The sequence below is a fragment of the Chiloscyllium punctatum genome, chromosome 10 (genome assembly GCF_047496795.1).
Source record: "Chiloscyllium punctatum isolate Juve2018m chromosome 10, sChiPun1.3, whole genome shotgun sequence".
In the NCBI taxonomy this organism is placed as follows: domain Eukaryota; kingdom Metazoa; phylum Chordata; class Chondrichthyes; order Orectolobiformes; family Hemiscylliidae; genus Chiloscyllium; species Chiloscyllium punctatum.
The window spans coordinates 98176595-98189812 of NC_092748.1; the positions used below are offsets into that span (position 1 = coordinate 98176595).

Genomic DNA, 13218 nt, shown 5'->3' on the forward strand with positions numbered 1-13218 from the left:
TGTCAACCCAATGGGCCAGATCTTGCTGAAAAGCTGTATTCCAGGCATTATTGGCATCATGTTCTAACCATCTGAACTAACCAGCCACCACGAGGTCTTGCTGAACACTTATTAATCAGTAAATTAGCAGCAATTTGTGGTGAGGAAGAAATATCCTGAAAATTGTAAACCACCATACAATTTGCTGGTAATTTGTACCTCTCTGTCATTAGCTTTAGTGACAATTGTATGTTGTTCTTAACATGCCCGAGACTTTTATGAAGTTGTTCTAATTGCACATTAATTTCCCATTTAAACTTATCACAAAGGATAGGTTTGTAACTAGCAGCACAGTACTCTTTGACTAATTTCATAACTGTTAATGATTGTCATCAACCTTTCTTTTCCTGTCAGTGAGTATGATGCAATCTCAATTCTTTAGGTTGTGAAATGCTTCAAAATGTATTTTTAGTCTTATTTCTCCTTTCTGCTCTTTTCCTTTCTCTCTCTCTTTCTTGTTCTTACAACACTATTTGACATTTATCTGATCCAGAAAATGATTAGACATTGAATTAATCCACTCTAGATCACCCTCCTGTGCCATATCTCTGGCTCTTTTGCAAAGCTTACATCCTATTGGTCAAACAGATGAACTTGTTCATCAGAAGTTGAGATGCCCTATTGTCCTTGCAGTACCAGCTTGCATTTCCAACTGTTTTGTGGGCAAAGTATTTTTAAAGCCCAAAACTAAAATTTTGCATCTAAGAAGGTGAAGCAAAATGCCCCATTTTATCAAAATCTGGCCCAATATCAATAGAATATCAATCAAAAAACATGCAGAAAGTGTTAATTAAAGAAGACAGTGCCACACATGCACACAGCAAGATTACTTGTGCTTGAATTAGTAGGGAACATTTTAGAAATTAATCTCAATTTGGTTTGCAACTGAAATTCACCAAAATATTGATTAATCTATTTCCAAATGAACTTTTAAAATGATTAATGCTTAGTGTTCAATGCTTTAGTTTGAGACAATCCAAAAAATATAAAGGAGATACAATAGTGCACAACACCGAGCGCTTTTACCTGGCTCCCTAAGATTGAGTTGTATATGGCAGTCAGCATATCAGGCCGTAGAAGTTCATTGCATCCTCGCCTTAATTTGAATTTGGCTTCAGACTTATATGATTGCTGTCAATAAAAATGCACATGCATGCAAAGGATGATGGAACGTAAGCTAAGCCAGAAAAGGACACCAGTGTTCATCATCCTCGAACTCAGTCACTCTATCAGTGAAAAGGTTCTTACAAGCTGCGACAGGCCTACCCAATAAAACATTTATTTGGGTAGATGACATCCACATAAAGCATACCAGCAGATGACTGCTGGTTATGTTGTAGATGGCCAGCATTCTAGTGCAAGCTCCACCGAATTACCTGGCTACTTAGTCGCCCCGACCTTTTGGCTAGAAGGTTTCTAGGATCATCCAAAACCAAGGTATACTTGCTCTTCTGCTTCTCATAGAAAGCTTTGTATGACTTCTGCTCAGAATATGAGATGTAGTTAAAATAATGCATTCTATTCAATGATTCAAAGTTTTTGTAAAGGAAGTGTGAGGTGAGGGAATTAACTGATTTAACTGTTGCATGGGGATGAAATATTTCAATATCTGGCTCTAGGACAAGTCAGTGAGGATTGTAACAATTAATGAACCGCCTAGTATCTCAGATAAAGCAAATGATGAATATTAAAATTCTTTTTGCATCTGTCAAAAAATGTTTAGGTAATGTTTGGTCAGATAAGTTGTAAAATATGTATTTTCATTATCTTCATGGATATCTACAGCCTAATGATACATTTTATCTTTGTTCTTAATTATTCGCTCAAGCACAGTATAGATCAAAGAGGTTTTAGTTCCACCACTAATTTCAGTTTTTGAAATGAACAGTTTCAATATTCAGGAAGAAGTGATTTAATTAAAAGTTGAACAACTGTGTTAGGGAAGCAGATTTATTTATACCTGTGGTAATGGGAAAGTCATACATATACTTACCTTTGTTTTTACCTTATAATAATTTCTAGGCTCCTCTAGGTAGCAGTTAAGAAAATCGCAAAGAAAAATGAGTGGTAAGGAAATAATGTAATACATGCCTCTGTAAAAGCTAACCCTTTGGATTTGGAGTCATTTTATCCGGAAAGACTAAAAAAAACTTTCTTAACACAATACAGTTCAGTGAAGGGTTCAAGCTCTACATTATCAAAGAAAATCCCAAGCTGCCACAAAGTACCAGATCGAATAAGAAAAACTAATGGTACATTAAAGGAATGTTAGTACCCATTCACAGAATTTACTCAGTCTAATATTTATATTTTCTATTTTTTTCCTTGAAAGCAAATTCAAAAAGAGGTAATGTTATTAACAGATTTAATATTTATATATATTTTGAGACAAAAATATAGATCAAGAATGTCCAGGTTTTATGTTGGAAGGTTTGCACCAGAGAGCCTTGAGTTGAAACCCATATCCCTATATTCAGTTACTGATACAGCACATCTTAGTGCTCTGACTAAGGATTCATCCACTATTCAGGCAACAGTGCTAAAAGCAGCACTTTTAAACTCTTCAGTGTCACTAAATACAAAATGGGAGCCATTAACAAGTACGCGATGCAATGTGAACAGGACTGAATTGCCTGGGCTTTCAAGGTTGGGTCGCAAGGGCTTGAAGGCTCCAACACATGTCGGATATTTGTAATATTGCCTTATTAACTCTATCCCAATTGCACAAACCTCATCTAAAATTGCTGTTGCCGCCCTAGCGTGCCGGATGTGTGGAGTATCGGCCGTGTACTTGAAGTTGTTTCTTAGTTTTGCAACTGATTCTCGGTACTTGTACTGCAAAAGAAAATTTTACAGATAAGTAAGATGGACAGCAAACCTTCTCTAAAAGCTGAACAACAGAATGAAACATCCACTTTATTTTCACTAAGTAGTTTATGTTTGGAATTATTGAACATAGTGTGCTCCTTCTAAGGTTTTGTTAAATTTATAGTGTCAGAACATGCAGCTTAGGCCACTGTTAACAACATTTAATCATATTATGCTTTCCTTTATTGGTCAGAGTATTGAGTACAGGAGTTGGGAGGTCATGTTGCGGCTGTACAGGACATTGGTTAGGCCAGGGTTGGAAATATTGCGTGCAATTCTGGTCTCCTTCCTATCGGAAAGATGTTGTGAAACTTGAAAGGGTTCATAAAAGATTTACAAGGATGTTGCCAGGGTTGGAGGATTTGAGCTATAGGGAGAGGTTGGATAGGCTAGGGCTGTTTTCTCTGGAGCGTCGGAGGCTGAGGGGTGACCTTATAGAGGTTTGTAAAATCATGAGGGGTATGGATAGGATAAATAGACAAAGTCTTTACCCTGGGGTGGGGGAGTCTAGAACTAGAGGGCATAGGTTTCGGGTGAGAGGGGAAAGATATAAAAGAGACCTAAGAGGCAACTTTTGTACGCAGAGGTTGGTACATGTATGGAATTAGCTGCCAGAGGAAGTATTGGGGGCTAGCACAATTGCAACATTTAAAAGGCATCTGGATGGGTATGTGAATCAAAAGGGTTTGGAGGGATATGGGCCAGATGCTGGCAGGTGGGACTAGATTGGATTGGGATATCTGGTCGGCATGGACGGGTTGGACCGAAGGGTCTGTTTCCATGCTGTACATCTTTATGACTTTATGACTCTATGTATCAGATGGCAAACCAAACAGACAATAGGACCTGACCAGTGAAATGTTGGTGGTTGTAACATAGCACATGTTTAGAGTGTTACTCTACTTTTCCTGATCCCTCAGTTGTAAATTTCTGCAATAGAGTCATAGAGATGTACAGCATGGAAACAAACCTGTTGGTCCAACTTGTCCATGCCGACTAAATATCCCAACCCTGCCAGCACCCGGCCCATAACTCTCCAAACCCTTCCTATTCTGTAGAATGGAGAATAGATCAAGAAATAATTGGCACTTGTAATAAAGGTACTGAATTAACTATGGGAGATTTAGCAATCGTATGGATTGGATGAATCAAAAAAGTAGCCTGACAGATGAGTTTAGAGAGTGTTTGGGACAGTTACATGGAATAATACATTCTGAAACCAAACATAGAGTAGACTATTTTAAATCTGGTAATGTATAATGAGGCAGGATTAATTATTTTCCTCATACTAAAGGTTCTCTCTGAGTAACATGATAGAATTTCATATTCAGACTGAGGGTGAGAAATGTGAGCCTTAACCTATTATCTTAAACACAATTAAAGACAATTACAGGGGTATGAAGATTAAGGTGGCTAGTGTGGATCAGGTTAATAGATTAAATGGTAGAGAAGCAGTAGCAGACACTTAAGGGGTGATCTCATAACTCTCAGAAAGGAGACAGTTCATTGAAAAATAAAGATCATTTGGGAAGAATAAACTATCTGCGGTGTGATGAATTCTTCTTTACATAAGTAATTTGTGATACCAGAAACAGGCAACCAAAGAAATGTGACATTTCTACCCAACAGTAGGAGTGGGGCTTATTGCCAGGTTTTCAACTGTTAACTCAAATAGTTTTGGTCACTGAAGAAAAGTTCTGGGTCACGTTTAGTTGAAGAAGGATATGAGGGTTGGGAAATGAGTACGTGACAGTAGTCAAAGGGATGTAGACTGTCTAAATGTGCTGCAGTTAGTATTGCTGGACAGGCAGCTGAGTTACACAGATTCTGTGAAGGGCTTTCAGTCAGAAGTCAAGAGCAGTTGGATGTTTCCATGCTATTGGAAATTTGAGAGGTTCTGGAAACCAATAGGCAGATAAGTGTAAGAGTCAAAACTCAGAAGAAGAACTGCAGAGATGAGAAAGTAGGCAGCTCACTGGCTGTGCGTTGGGGGAAGCTGTCAGGTGATCAGAAGAGGCTTGCATGTTATAAAACCTCATGCAGCTGGGATAGTAGTATTTGCAGAGCAGTATTTGTTTTGACCATAAGACTCAGAAGCGACAGGAACAGAATTTGGTCATTCAGATCTGCTCTGCCTTTCAACAAGATCATGGTTGATCTGATAATCTGCAACTCCACTTTCCTGCCATTTTTCCATGAGCCTCAATTCCTTTAATGATTAAAAATGTGTAAATGAATATGCTTAGCAGGCTTGAGTATAGTTAACACCCCAGCCTCAACACCCCTTTGTAATAAAGAATTCTTCAGATTCATCACACTCTGAGAGAAAAAAGTTCCTCCTTAAATCTAACTTAAAAGACCAGTCAGTCTTCGTCAGTGGTGGACAAATTATTGGAGAGGATTCTGAGAAAGAGGACTTAAAGATAATTTGGAAAAGCAGAGCTTGAATAGAGGTAGTCCATGGCTTTACGAGAGACAGAGTCAAAGAGTGCGGTGCTGGAAAAGCACAGCCGGTCAGGCAGCATCCGAGGAGCAGGAGAGTCAACATTTCAAGTACAAGCTCTTCATCAGGAAATGTCGATTCTCCTGCCCCTCGGATGTTGCCTGACCTACTGTACTTTTCCAGCACCATGGTCTTCAACTCTGATCTCCAGCATCTGCAGTCCTCACTTTATCCTTTGAGGGGGGCAGGTCTTACGAGGGCCTCACAAACCTTTTTGAATTCTTTGAGGATGTGACAAAACACATTGATGAAGGTAGAGCAGTGGATGTGGTGTACATGCATTTTAGCAAGGCATTTTATAAGGATCCCAAGGTAGGCTCATTCAGAAGTAAGGAGGCATGGGACACAGGGAAATTTGACTGTCTAGATACAGAATTGGCTGGCCCATAGAAGACAGAGGGTGGCGGTAGTTGGAAAGTATTCAGTCTGAAGCTCGGTGATCATAGAACATAGAACATAGAACATAGAAGAATACAGCGCAGTACAGGCCCTTCGGCCCTCGATGTTGCCCCGATCAAAGCCCACCTAACCTACACTAACCCACTATCCTCCATATACCTATCCAATGCCCGCTTAAATACCCATAAAGAGGGAGAGTCCACCACTGCTACTGGCAGGGCATTCCATGAATTTACGACTCGCTGAGTGAAGAACCCACCCCTAACATCAGTCCTATATCTACCCCCCCTTAATTTAAAGCTATGCCCCCTTGTAATAGCTGACTCCATACGTGGAAAAAGGTTCTCACTGTCAACCCTATCTAACCCCCTAATCATCTTGTACACCTCTATCAAGTCACCCCTAAACCTTCTTTTCTCCAATGAAAACAACCCCAAGTGCCTCAGCCTTTCCTCATAGGATCTTCCTACCATACCAGGCAACATCCTGGTAAACTTCCTCTGCACCCGTTCCAGTGCCTCCACATCCTTCCTATAGTATGGCGACCAAAGCTGCACACAATATTCCAGATGCGGCCGCACCAGAGTCTTATACAACTGCAGCATGACCTCAGGACTCCGGAACTCAATTCCTCTACCAATAAAAGCCAGTACGCCATATGCCTTCTTCACTGCACTATTTACCTGGGTGGCAACTTTCAGAGATCTGTGTACATGGACACCAAGATCCCTCTGCTCTTCCACACTACCAAGTATCCGACCATTAGCCCAGTACCCCATCTTTTTGTTACTCTTACCAAAGTGAATCACCTCACACTTAGCTATATTGAACTCCATTTGCCACCTTTCTGCCCAGCTCTGCAGCTTCTCTATATCCCGCTGTAACCTGCCACATCCTTCCTCACTGTCTACAACTCCTCAGACTTTCGTATCATCCGCAAACTTGCTCACCCAACCTTCTAACCCTTCCTCCAGGTCATTTATAAAAATGACAAACAGCAATGGTCCCAAAACAGATCCTTGCAGAACACCGCTAGTGACGGCACTCCAAGATGAACCTTTGCCATCAACTACTACCCTCTGTCTTCTTCCAGCCAGCCAATTCCTAATCAGTGGTGATCAGTGGTGTTCCGCAGGGATCTCGGGACATCTGCTCTTTGTGATTTTTATAAGTGACCGGGATGAGGAAGTGGAAAGGTGAGTTAGTAAGTTTGCCGATGATATGAAGGTTAGTGGAGTTTTGGATAGTGTGGAGGGCTGTTGTAGGTTGCAACGGGAAATTAACAGGATGCAAAAATGGGCTGAGAAGTGGCAGACAGAGCTCAATCTGGAAAAGTGTGAAGTGATTCATTTTGGAAGGTCAAATTTGAATGCAGAATACAGGGTTAAAGGCAGGATTCTTGGCAGTGTGGAGGAACAGAGGGATCTTAGGGACCATGTCCATAGATCCCTCAAAGTTGCACCCAAGTTGATCAGGTTATTAAGAAGGCATATGTTGTATTGGTTTTTCTTAGCGGGGGGGATTGACTTTAAGAGCCATGAGGTTATGCTGCAGCTCTATAGTGCCCAGGTTAGACCACACTTGAAATATTGTGTTCGGTTCTGGTCACGTCATTATCAGAAGGATTCCTCTCTTCAAGAAAGGAAATAGGGAAATCCCCAGCAATTACAGAGCAGTCAGTCTCACGTCTGTCGTCTGCAAGGTGTTAGAAAGGATTCTGAGGGATAGGATTTATGACCATCTGGAAGAGCATGGCTCAATTAAATGCAGTCAGCACGGCTTTGTGAGGGGCAGGTCATGCCTCACAAATCTTATTGAGTTCTTTGAGGATGTTACTAGACAAGTTGATGAGGGTCAAGTGGTGGATGTGGTGTATATGGACTTCAGCAAGGCATTTGACAAGGTTCCCCATGATAGGCTCGTTCAGAAGGTCAGGAGGAATGGGATACAGGGAAATTTAGCTGGATACAGAATTGGTTGGTCGACAGAAGACAGTGAGTGGTAGTGGAAGGAAAGAATTCTGCCTGGAAGTCAGTGGTGAGTGGTCTTCCACAGGGCTCTGTTCTTGGGCCTCTACTCTTTGTAATTTTTATTAATGACTTGGATGAAGAGATTGAGGGATGAGTTAGCAAGTTTGCAGATGACACAAAGGTTGGAGGTATCGTTGACAGTATAGACGACTGTTGTAGACTGCAGCGTGACATTGACAGGATGCAGAGATGGGATGAGAGGTGGCAGATGGAGTTTAACCTGGATAAATGCAAAGTGATGCATTTTGGAAGGTTGAACTTGAAGGTTGAGTACAGGATTAAAAACAGGATTCTTGGCAGTGTGGAGGAACAGCGGGATCTTGGTGTGCAGGTACATAGATCCCCTAAAATTGCCACCCAGGTGGATAGGGTTGTTAAGGAAGCATATGGTGTTTCGGCTTTCATTAACAGGGGGATTGACTTTAAGAGCCGTGAGATCTTGTAGCAGCTCTATAAAACTTTGGTTAGACCGCACTTGGAATACTGTGTCCAGTTCTAGTCGCCCTATTATAGGAAAAATGTGGATGCTTTGGAGAGGGTTCAGAGGAGGTTTACCAGGATGCTGCCTGGAATGGAGGGCTTATCTTATAAAGAGAGGTTGACTGAGCTCGGACTTTTATCATTGGAAAAAAGAAGGAAGAGAGGGGACCTAATTGAGGTGTACAAGATAATTCCTCTCAGCCATCCCAAGTCTTCTTTGTATTTAACCTAGTTAGAAAATAATCATTTTTATTTCAGGCATCAGATCTTGGGCATGTAATGACACTGATAAATAGTCGCATTTTCTCATATATAGAGTTGATAGCCAGAGACTTTTTCCCAGGGCAGAAATTGTTAACACGAGGGTCATAGTTTTAAGCTGTTTGGCAGAAAGTATAGAGGGGATATCAGAGGCCGATTCTTTACACAGAGAGTTGAGAGAGCATGGAATGTGTTGCCAGCAGCAGTTGTGGAAGCGAGGTTCATTGGGGATATTTAAGAGACTGCTGGACATGGATATGGTCACAGAAATTTGAGGGTTCGTACATTAGGTTTACCTTACATGCGGATCAATGGTCAGCACAACATCATGGGCTGAAGGGCCTGTTCTGTGCTGTACTGTTCTATATTCTATGTTCTATGATATGGAAGCTTTAGAGAGGGTGCAAGGAGATTTACCAGGATGCCACCTGGACTGGAGGCTGTGTCATAGAAAGAAAGCTGAGGGAGCTAGGGCTTTTCTCATTGGAACGAAGAAAGATAAGAGGTGACTTGATAGAGGTGTACAAGATGATAAGAAGCATAGATAGAGTGGATACCCAGAGACTTTTTTTCCAGGGCAGGAGTGGCTATCACGCTGGGGCATAATTTTAAGGTGACTGGAGGAGGGTTTAGGGGAGATGTCAGAAGTAGGTTTTTGGGTGCATAGAATGCACTGCCAGCAGTGGTAGTAGAGCCAGATACATTAGGGACATTTAAGCAACTCTTGGATAGCCATATAGATGATAATAAAACATAGGGTAGATAGGTTAGTTTGATTTTAGGATTAGATAAAGGATTGGCACAACATCAAGGGCTGAAGGGCCTGTACTGTGCTGCATTCTTCTATCTTCTATAACTCCTTATTCTGAGATTCTGCCCTTCAAGCCTTAATCCTTTGATCCAAATGAGTAAATCCTGATGAAATTAAATAGCAAATAGAGCACAGAGATAGGCCATTCAACCCAACTCACTGAAGTTCCAGAGGACCTTGCTTGCACAACTCTTCATCTAACCCTTTCAGCATTCTATCCCTGTCTACATCTTATTTCAAATTGTATTCCCTTAAATTAGATATGTGTGTGAGATGAGAAACTATTGGGTAAAGGCAGAATCAGGCTCATCTCCGTAATCCCATAGTTGAGTAGCTTGCTTTCTACACAAGGCCATATGACACTGGAACAGGAGTGAGGCAGGTATATGCGGAATGAGATAAATTAACATGAATACCTTCAGAGAGAAGAGAAAATGAAAGTGAAGTTGAAATAAAGGATTTTACCAAAACAAAAAGGATCCCTAATGGTCAATAAGAGTGTGGAGGCACAAGCCTGAAGACTGACAGATATACTTCATACAGCAGCAAATGTTGAGATGTGTGGCCCTAAATAAAGATGAAGAGATGTCTGGTTCTGTTAGGTGTCCAACTCACTCACATGAGCATGTCAGGTCATATAGTGAAGCTGCTCATACCTGGCTGTAGAGCTCCTTGTTCTTTCCAGCCAATGTCAAGTCAGGTGTGTCCCATGCATAGCAACCAATTCCTCTCAGCCATCCCAAGTCTTCTTTGTATTTAACCTAGTTAGAAAATAATCATTTTTATTTCAGGCATCAGATCTTGGGCATGTAATGACACTGATAAACAGTCGCATTTTCTGAAAATGACAAAACGAACTTTCAAACAGTTAATTTCAGTACTTTAAATACTAAACACAAAGAATACTGTATTGCAAAGGACCAGAGAGAAAAAAAATCAAGGTAATCTGACTGGTCCCTGAAACTCTGAAGCTTTCTTGAGAGGCTGTGAAATTTGATGAAACACTTATTTCCTAGACTTGGGTGGTTGTATGCAAATGTGAGACCCAGACAAACAAAAAGCATGTCCATGCTCACACCTGACTATCTGTCTTCTTTTAAAATTCGTTCTCAGGATGTGGGTGTCACAGTCGAGGTCAGCATTTATCACCCATCCTTAATTGCCCAGAGGACAGTTAAGAGTCAAACACATTGCTGTGGGGCCAGAGTCACATGTAGGCTAGACCTGGTAGGAAAGGCAGATTTCCATCCCAAAGTACATTAGTGAAATAGATGGGTTTTTTCCTGACAATTGGCAATGGTTTTATGGTCATCATTAAACACTGATTTCCAGATTTTTTATTGAATTCAAATTCCACTATCTGCATGGCAGGATTTGAACCAAGGGCCCCAGAATATTACCTGGGTTTCTGGATTAATAGTCTAGTGATAACACCACCAGGCTATCACCCACCCCATCGTCTTTTGGATGTGGTACCAAAAGGTCACCAGGCACCTAAGCATTTAGCAGCCCAGCAGGGGAGGAAGAAGCGAAGAGATATGGCATGGATTTTACGGTAAAAATTCAAAAATAGCATGTCTAATTATGACAAGCTACAGGACAAAATCACCTTCTAGCATTAAGAATCTGTAAAATGTCACTTACAGTCCCGATCTATTCGTCAGAAATTCAAAAATAGTATCTCATTAAATGAGACATCCTGTGTGTGGGCACATCTTAAAGTTGCATACTTGTCTTGTTCAATTTTGAATTTAGATTATCATTGAAAGCATTATGTGTTTATATGTTTAACAGTCGACAACAGCAACAAATTTAAGATTGTAGTGGTACTATATTTGCACTATATCTCTAAACAAAAATACAAAATTAAAGAGGACAAAGTTAAAGACTCACAGTGCTGATGGCGTCGGTTACCATACGGTGGTGCATGTGCTCAGGTGGGTCAGGGATTGATCTCCACACACCCAACTGTTGGATGTACTTCTCCTTGTATTTGACCTAGGACCACAATGTTAATGAAAAGTCACTAACCAGAAATGAGGAAACTGATAGAAATGAGGACTGCACTGGGACCAAGAAGGTTTCCGAATATTCCTAAATGGACCTGGTTTCCCTTGCCCGTGAATGCTTAGCTGAACCTGAAGCTGTGTCAGTTGAGAATACCATGCAATATTTGAGAATTTTCATCCTATCAGTGTATGCAGAACAAAGATGAAGGAACACAGTATGGGTACAATTACTTGATTCTTCATTCTAATTGACCCGGCTTACAATAATAACCCTGTTTCAATAATTTCTCCTTGCAAAGGTCTGGGATTTGATTTTATGGGCTTCCTGTGTTTTTGGCAGGGCCTCATGTAAAATACATCAGTTGGCAATCCATCTTCCTTTGTGCACACTCCAAACCAGTCCTATAACACACAAGGTGGGCAAAGTGACCACTAACGTGCCCGCATTAAGGTCTATATACCTTCAGCATTATATTCTGGACAGTAGACAAAGGGCATGAGGGAGAAGGTTGGCCTTTTACCCAAGTTCATTTGAAGGTGGGAAAAAAGGGGGTAAATATTTTAGGAGGATTTTTAAAAAAATGTAATTGCAGGATGTGGCTTTTACTAATTGGGCCAGTAATCATTGCCTATCCCTGATTTCCCAGAGGGCAGTTGAGAGTCAACTACATTGTTGTGGGTCTGGAGTCACATGTAGGCCAGACCAGGTGAGGATGGCAGATTTTGTTCTCTGAAGGACATTTGTGAACTGGATGGGTTTTAAGTCCAGACTTTATTTATTTTTTTATTGAAGTCAAGTTCCACCATCTGCGGTGACAAGATCCAAACTCAGATCCAGAACATTATGTGGTTGGTAATGCACTAAGTAAAAAGGGGCACTCCATTTAAGATGGTGGCCCCCTTTTGTGTTGGGATTGCAACAGGTCCTGGGAATGGTGAGGAGACCTGGAGAAATGGTGAATGGGGTTGATTAATTAGCAACTTAAAGGCCTTCACTGGTCTTTGGGGCCAGAGAGTTACCCAACATCTCTGTCGCTGATGGTAACATCCCAGCAGAAGTGGGAAGACAATGGGCAAGAAAACACATCATTCCACACAACTGTAAAGCCTTCCACACCATCGCCCACAACATATTCACACGACGTTGGAGTGGCTGGGGGGATCTGGGCCATAGCTGAAAGCCTGATCCTGGTCTCTGTCTTATTGTCAGAGAGTGATAACAAGTTAAAGATACCCATATTTCTGTAGAAAAGAGGCAAATCCAAAAGGTCGCTATGCATTACAATGTTAGTCTCATTATTCTATGTAACATGCTCACACAATATGAATAGCTTTTAAATACTTCAAAGATTTCAGTTACTTAAATATAAACATAATGTACCTCACTGATATCATCTGTGACTTTGCGATGGTAGACAATGTTCAGGGCATCTTTCACTGTACGGTAATGACCTTTTGCATGTTCAAAGGCTTCCTTATATCGTAACTATTAAAAGCAAAAAGAGTGTCTTCAAAATGTGGAAAATCACAGATGGTTATGAAATCTCTTTATATACCAGTAAGAAGGAATTATTCAATACATACATCACTGGCAATTATGTACGCTTTCTTAGAAATCAACAATGTTGGAGTATCTGGGATTGTAGTGTATTTACTCTTGAACTTCTCATATTGTGCCTTGTATTTTTTCTAACATTGGAAAGAAAAAAAGATAGATTAGAATCATGAAATTAATTGAATAAAAGCAGGTCTTTCTATCTTAACTTTTCACACATTTAGTACGTTGCATCCTGGAACCCATGTCACATTGAGAAGTGA

At 40.8% G+C, this 13218-nt stretch overlaps 1 protein-coding gene across 41 annotated transcripts in view; it reads right to left on the reverse strand.

Moving 5' to 3' along the window:
• The window catches only part of neb (nebulin), a 293069-nt gene that overhangs the window by 82177 nt on the left and 197674 nt on the right, over positions 1 to 13218 (reverse strand). For 37 of the 41 annotated variants that reach the window (XM_072579807.1, XM_072579845.1, XM_072579844.1 and 34 more), the window contains 6 exons: positions 12985 to 13089; positions 12782 to 12886; positions 11285 to 11389; positions 10048 to 10152; positions 2770 to 2874; positions 1416 to 1520 (listed from right to left, as the gene is read on the reverse strand). In XM_072579807.1, the coding sequence (XP_072435908.1) occupies positions 1416 to 1520; positions 2770 to 2874; positions 10048 to 10152; positions 11285 to 11389; positions 12782 to 12886; positions 12985 to 13089 (630 nt within the window). Of the gene's footprint in view, positions 1 to 1065; positions 1171 to 1415; positions 1521 to 2769; positions 2875 to 10047; positions 10153 to 11284; positions 11390 to 12781; positions 12887 to 12984; positions 13090 to 13218 lie in introns of all 41 variants that reach the window. The other 4 variants (XM_072579817.1, XM_072579824.1, XM_072579811.1 and 1 more) reach the window with 1 other exon arrangement.